Source organism: Telmatherina bonti (genome assembly GCF_933228915.1).
Source record: "Telmatherina bonti genome assembly, chromosome: 1".
In the NCBI taxonomy this organism is placed as follows: domain Eukaryota; kingdom Metazoa; phylum Chordata; class Actinopteri; order Atheriniformes; family Telmatherinidae; genus Telmatherina; species Telmatherina bonti.
In genome coordinates this window covers 19,279,811-19,287,310 of record NC_136619.1, presented here as the reverse complement: position 1 = coordinate 19,287,310, position 7,500 = coordinate 19,279,811, and the positions used below count along the sequence as shown (strand labels likewise).

The 7,500-nt window shown below is 37.6% G+C and overlaps 1 protein-coding gene across 1 annotated transcript in view; it reads left to right on the top strand.

Annotated features, from left to right (window-relative positions):
• Positions 1-5,574, top strand: part of LOC306757770 (AN1-type zinc finger protein 3-like) — a 24,569-nt gene extending 18,995 nt beyond the window's left edge. Inside the window, exons 6-7 of the mRNA XM_079242903.1 lie at positions 8-202; positions 3,518-5,574. Coding sequence (XP_079099029.1) covers positions 8-202; positions 3,518-3,672 — 350 coding nt within the window. The 3' untranslated portion in view covers positions 3,673-5,574. The remainder of the gene's footprint in view (positions 1-7; positions 203-3,517) is intronic.
• Positions 5,575-7,500: the final 1,926 nt, after the last annotated feature.

Sequence of the window (7,500 nt, the reverse complement as noted above, 5' to 3'; positions counted from 1 at the left end):
CCCTCAGAGTCAGAAAATGATGCTTCACCTGAGAAACAAGCAAGAGTGGGTGACGTCCCAGAGACTGAGGAGTCTTCACCGTTGTCACTATCATCGCCATCTTCATCTCGCAACAGTCCTAAACAGAGGAGCCGCAAACGTTGCCATCGCTGCCAAACCAAACTGGAGCTGGTGCAGCAGGAGCTGGGTTCCTGTCGCTGTGGTATGATAACACCTGTTAGAATTTGGCATCCCATGCAAAGAAATATTTCGGTTACCTGGTTATGTGTTTGTGTGTTGACAGAAAGGTTTATAACCACAGTCCTTTTGTTAGGTTTGAGGGACCATTGCAGAAAGCCTAAATGTTTCTCATTGCACATAAAGTATAAACCAATTACCACAAACACTAATGCAGTTTAAACCAATGCTTGGCTTGCTAATCAACTTGTTTACATACAAATTAAAGTACTTAAAAAGTCACAGCTCTTCACTACTTAAAGACCAATCTGCTTAAACCAACGCAATATTGTCTAAATTGGAAATTGACTTTCCTTTTTTTTTCCCCCACTAGGCACTGCTTAATGGCTTGGGCCATCTATCCTTAATAGTCTAATGTGTACTATGAAAACATGCTTTTTACAAACCAGAATGGGTAATGGCAGCAATTACTGTGATTTCTGACTATTGCAGTAATTGCAGATTACTTTGATAATAGTCCTGCAGAATGTTCCTCATTGTGTAAGCCAAGAAGATTTGATAATGAGTTGAGAGCTTGAATGCTTTTCAAATTGTAAATGGGGAGAGAAAAGATCTAGTGTTTTCACACTCAGTAGGTTTCTGCTATTACATAGTGGCTTCGATATTCATCTTTAGTATTAGTATGACACATTGTGAAGGCTCTGGCATTCAACTTTTAATTAAGTCAAGTCTTTTGATGTTGAGTGCCTAAAAAGCACAATCTTAACCACTTCCAGTTTTTGTAACCTTGGAAGCATTAGTCCTGTAAACCTTAAGGACTACTAAAATACCTAATTCATAGCAAGTAACTTATTTTAAATATCTGTAATAAAAATGCCCCTTATTGTAGTTTGTTCCAAATCCCAAGTGTCTACCAGTGAATGTAATTGGGCTTTAGCTTCATTACCAAAATGGATATTCTTGGTGGTTAACTGGCTTCAAAATATGAAAATGAGTCTGGATTTGAGTGCATTGCAATCATATATTGGTAGTGCACTGTTTATTTGCATGGTGCATGTTCTGCATCCTCAGAGAAGGTAAAAGTGTTTATTTGCTGTAAATAATTGGCCTATTACTCTTCGTAATGTCCTTTGCCAAATGTGGTCACTGTCTGTCAGTACTCTTAGGCTGAGTGATGGAGTAAATATAGGGCTCAGAGCTTGTATTTAAATAGGCACCCACATGGAGCCTTTATGAAGAGTGGTCCATAAGAATTTTTCTCAGTGAAACTAAGCTCGTCAAAATTCCCATTCACTGTGTTTTCTTATTACTCTTGATAGGCTACACATATGGGAGTTTAGTAGAGTTATATTCAGGAGGTATGTGGCAGAGCAATGCTTTTAATTGTGTAGACAAAAGCAAAAGGGCAAAGGTATCAATGCAGCTAGAAGAAGACAGTTTCTTGGAGATGAAGTGTATTCATGTACATTTATGTGAAATGTTCCAAAATAATGAGGCAAAAATTCAGTTTATTTCAATTACTACAGCCACAAAAATGAACATATAAGCACAAACTTTTTTGCTTGCTTTGCTGTCACAAGCTCATGGGTTCTGTACTACAAAGCAGAATTAGTTGGTTAGCCAAGTAACTTCTGGTTCAGTTGTGAATTTTCAATATCAAATAGTCTGGTTACCTCCATACTAGACTGAATTATCCTGGCAAGTTCTGCTGAAAACCTAACCTGCTCTGGAAAAAGGTACGCTCTGAGATCTGAAAGGAACATGTGAAAAGCACGGTTTTCCAACCAGATCAGTTCTCTTGGGAAAATCAGCCTGTGAAGGGGAAAAGACAACCCTTCCTTCACATTCAAAGACTGAGTATGCGGTCTGACTTTCACTCAGAGGCATCTTAATAAGAGATATGTCAGCAAAAGTGAATGCTTACGTTGCCTTTAACAGTCTGATTACTATAAAACTAGTTACTGCTGACCTTTAAAGATTTGAAAGTTGCATTGATTACTTCAATTTATCAAAGTCATCATTATAGTAAAACTTACTACTATGTCCTAACGTATCTAAATTCATTCATGTTCACGTCTTATAGTGACTTAAAAAAAACTTTTAGCATTGTAGAATCTAGATGAGACATTTACAATAATCCAACTCCGTTATGGGAATTTTTTGCTATTTTGGTTTATAGTTTCATGCAGTGACTAAAACTCAAAGTAGTAAATCTAAAAGAATAGGATTGAAACTGTCAGATTCTTGAAAAATGCACCTCCATTAGATGCATTTGCTAAAATAATTAATCAGTTTATTAATTTACATGCTTACACTGTTGACTGCTGACAGGGCAAAGAGAATGCCAACTGTGGGTGTTCATCTTTCTGGTTGCACCACCTCTTTTTTAGTCTGCTATGTGTATAATTGTCCTCAAATGTATTCATACGTTTAATTAAAGAAAAGACATGATGTTCATCTGAGACTGACTCTTTCCGTTTTAAACTCACATGCATATATTTTAAGTTACAAAACCTGGTTTTAATATGACTTTTATAACCAGTGTTGCGGTCCCACTTAACTAGATGTCTACTGTCATGGTTGGTTAAAGCCAGAGATACCCTGAATATATTGAACCTACTTCTTTCTGGACACCTTCTAGTCTTAAACGTGAACTGTACACTAATATATTCTAAAGTAACTTGTGAGAGTGTGGTTGGACCTTTAGAGAGTGTGCAAAAGTGAATATTCATAAATCTCAAAGAACAAAAAACACCGTCAAGAGGAGTAAACTAAAAGTTCTCCACAGATATGGAAGAGGATGCTAATGTCATACATGCAATGGTTACTTTAAGGTAATGATGCTAAAAGTGGATCTATAAGCTAGTTTTTTCACATGGTGCTTCTGCACACTCACCCAATATCAGTACAAAGCTATGTGGTAAAATGTATATTTATGGTTTTGTTATTGAAGCATTTTATATTCAGTGTTACACAACTGTCTCCTACACTCCATTCTTGTGTGCAGTAATTGTACAGGTTTTAATTGCATAGCACCAAGATGTCAAACTGAGCTTTTAATCACCACTTATTGAATGCCAGCAGTATTAATATGTGCATTAATGAATAAAATTAAAATGACAAAGACTGAGCTTATCAAGCCTGGCAAGGCCTATTGTTGAAAGTGTTCCAGTGGAGATGGGTGGCACAGAACGACAGCTTCATTTTGTAACCTTTTAATGGCATCTAAAGAATTTGCCACTCATAACATTTGACATGTTTATGGAAAAAAGTATTTTTATCGTAAGTGTGGACATAACACACTAACCACTCTCCATCTCTTGTATCCTCAACCCCACAGGTTATGTTTTCTGTATGCGCCATCGTCTTCCAGAGCAGCACGAGTGTCTCTTTGACCACCTGGGCCGTGGACGTCAGGAGGCTGTTCTTAAGATGGTCAAGCTTGACCGTAAAGTGGGCCGCTCTTGCCAGCGCATTGGGGAGGAGTGCTCATGAGCAACCTCCCATCCCCAGAAAAACCTCTGTGTTCAGGTGGTGTCTCAGCACTAATAGGGATATGATTTTCTTCTTCTCCTCACTTAGTTTTTCTGGGTTTTTACAGGTATTTTGGATACAAATCTCCAATCTCCCCTTTTTAAATGACGCTTTTTCTTCCTTTCTTTTGTCGGCCCCATCTCTACCTGTGTCCTGTGTCCTTTGGCTTGATTATATCCCTATTGCTAAGATGCCTTTTGGAAAAACAAACCCAATAAAGACAGAACAATCAAGAGCAAATGAAATATTTCTTCACTTTTTGCAAGCTCTTGACCACACGAGTATGAATGGCGAAAGAGTGAATTAAAAAATGGCGAGAGGAAATGCAATGCTTTATACAAATGTTTGTCTTGGAAGCCAGACTTTACTCTTTACCTCATAAAAAAAAAAAGGAAAAATAAAAAAATGAGGGTGGAGGAGGAGAGGGGAGAGAAAGAAATGGTCATCCTTCTTGTACACTTTGGCTGTGGCGCTGTTTATAGACTCTGACCTTTACCTCAAAATCGACCAGAGCTGCTTTGTACTTCATGCCAAGTATGGACTTTCTGAGGCAAGTGAGCTAGCCAGCCTCAGTTTAAGTCATGTCTTACCTCCTGGCCATCCAACCCTCATAAACGTAAACCCTTAGAAACACATACACCTGTTAATGACCCACCTCAGGATACTGAAGCTCAACCTGCCCTTATCCTCCTAGTAACCTGCATCCTTTTCCCCTTTTCTACAAGAAAATTAACTTCTTTGTTTTAAGAATGTTGTAAAAGTGTCTGCCTCTGTGATATAAGCGTCAGGCTACTGGAAGTCCATATTCAGAATTCACAAGAAGACATAATGATGATGTGACAGCAAACTGGTTGTCCCCGGATCACCCACAGACTCATAACCAGTGTCGAGAAGTGACTGGTAAAGAGTTAGAGGATTTTCTCTGGTCTCCTCTTTCTTTGTTTTTTCCCTTACCTTTTCCAAACCTTCCACATCTAGACCGTTCCTCATCACATCCGCAAGTCTTTATCAACAGGTGTGTGGCTTGTGTGTGTTGGATGTATACAAACTTCAGGAAGACTAACTTAAAAGACATGAGGGACAGAGTGTGTTCAATTCGAAATGACTGGACTTGGAAAGTCTGCATTATTACACATAACTAATTATACTTTTACAAACCCACACGGCCTGACTCGTGTTATTTGATGCACCCAGTCTGCATCGAGCACAAACAGGCAAATCAAACATTGTTATAAAATTGGAGCGTTTTCTGAAGCTGTGTCCTCTTTGGAATATTGATGGCTGTGCAGATCTCAAGTGTAATGTTTTAGGCCTTCAACTGCTGTTCGTTTTTGGTGCCAGCTTTGAAGCAAAATATCTTTTGGCTTTAACTCTTTTCACCAGTACATTAATATCCCTTGCTAAATATTTTGATTTTCACTGAGCATGATTAGATCATGTGCATCCTCCTCCCTCTTAGGTTTCTCATCTGTATTGATTGCTTTGTTTATCTTAATTTCACCCACTCTGGCTCCCTTCTTCCCTCTTCTTTTGTTGTTGCTGTAGCTGAGGGAATTGGGCTGTGTTGCGAAGAGTGCTTAAAGTTAAATCAGCAAATATTTACTTTTCAGATGTTTTCCTGGTGGACTGCGGAAAGAAGGAAGATAAAATGCATCATGAATGACTTGTGTATCTTAAAGAAAACCTTGTTTAACCTCTTACATTTTAGAATTACTTACACTTAAGTGTTGAGCTTTTTTGGTTATAATGTGGTTATAAAAGTGGGAAAATGGATGTGGAAGATGATTTATTTTTTGTTTTCTTTTGCTTTAATTTTTGCTTTCCCTTGGCAACTTTTATTTTCTTTTATCAAGAAAAAAATAAACTGGATTAGACAAAACATGAACATCTCTGGCATACTTTACTGATGGATGATTTTCTTTTGTTTTATCTTGTTTTTCGTTTAGTTTCATGTTGCAGTTATGGATTCAGCATAAAAATACTTGCATGATATTTATTTTTAATGCATGCCGATGTGGGCTGAGAGTTAGTTAAACCTAATCTATGTTGTCTCCCTTACATTTGCAAGCCCCCTGCCAGTTTTTATAGCGATGTTGATTCCAGTTTACTGCTCACAGTGGGCTGCTTTAAAGCTACCATCATTTACTTACCAAATGTGTTTAGATGTACATCTTATGTGTGAACATTGATGCTTGCTAATAGAGACTTTTAACTAAAGAGGCTTCTGGTTGCAGCGATAAGCCTCGAAGGTCGGCTACACTAATTGATGTTGTTAAAAAAGAAAACATGTTGTGATGATCAAAAGGCATTTTAAATGTTGGAGTTGGTCAGCCGCCAATGTAATATCTCATCCTCCCCTGAAGAGTGGTGCCAGGATTGAGTGGCAACAGGAGCATGAGATCTGTATTTGCAGAAGGCTGCCTGGTGTTATAAAGGGATTTTGGGCCTAAGATCTTGTGGCTGGTGGTAAGTAATCTCCTTACAGCTCAACAAACAAGGAAGCCTGCCATTATTTTAGCCTTGATTAGCTACCATCAGCTAGATTCACCGTCCATGTATTGAATACTACCTTGGTAAATGCTTTGTCGGAGAGTTCTCCTCTGCTTTGATTTCTTTACTGCATTTACTTTCTCTCATTTTCATACATGACAGTTTTACTTGCTGAAGTGGGCATTTGTTAGTTTTAGTTTTTAAAAGTATGCAATAGTTTGAATGACAAATGGAAATAAAAAAATGATCTCGCATATACACAGTAAATGCAATAGTAGGTAATGATCGAAGTGAACACAGGATAATTTTTCACTGATGCATCGCGCACTGTTTTCCAAGCAGAGTTGGTCTTACGCAATGTGATAATACCACCACTTATTAGTCTTATTAAATTTGATAAGCACTCAGCGTGTAAAAGCATGTCTGTAATTTCATCGGATGCATTACATCCACTTAAGCAGAGAGGATGTTCCTAATTTAATATGCATATAAATGACACAGACAGCTCATATCAGGTTTAGGTGATGCAGTACATGTTTATAAATAAAGATGAACATTCTATAGCTAAAATTTCAACACTTGCAGCTGTGCTTTGAGTAAAGCTTTTTTAAAAATAAAAAAGCTTGACAAAAAAGTTTGCACCTTAGCTGAAGACATGGCTGCTTAAGGAATAGGAAATATCAATGAGATTAAAGGCGAGGAGAGAATAGAAGTTATATCCAAAAAAGTGTGTGTGGGAAGTACTGTTATCACATTTGTTCATCAAAAGCAATATGAAAAACAAAAACAGCAGTGTGACTCTTGGTAACATGCAAAAACATCAAGCATTTTACCTTACCTTTTCAATTCAATTCAACTTTATTTGTATAGCGCCACTTCACAACAATGTTGTCACAGGGCACTATACATACACGAATCAACATACACATCATTTCGAGCCAATTCATAAATCTCCTATAATAGAAACCAACTGATTGCATCGAGTCATGACTTTTGGCCTTAATACCTCAGATCCTACACTAGTTTTTAAAAATGTTGATGTAAAATTAGCCATATAATTAACCATTTTCATTACTACCATCATAAAACCCTTCAGTGTGAAAAATGGTGTGCATTTGGCTCATTTTCACAAAGTGAAGTAATCAGCATTGCTGGAGTTCTGTGCTGTCACTGTGCCCTTCCAGTTTAATATTCTCACTGTGTAACTCTATACTGAGAGACATATGAAGCATAATCCTCTTTCATACCATAGCTAATGACTTCAGTACCATCCATTACCATTCCAACCACCAAAAACTG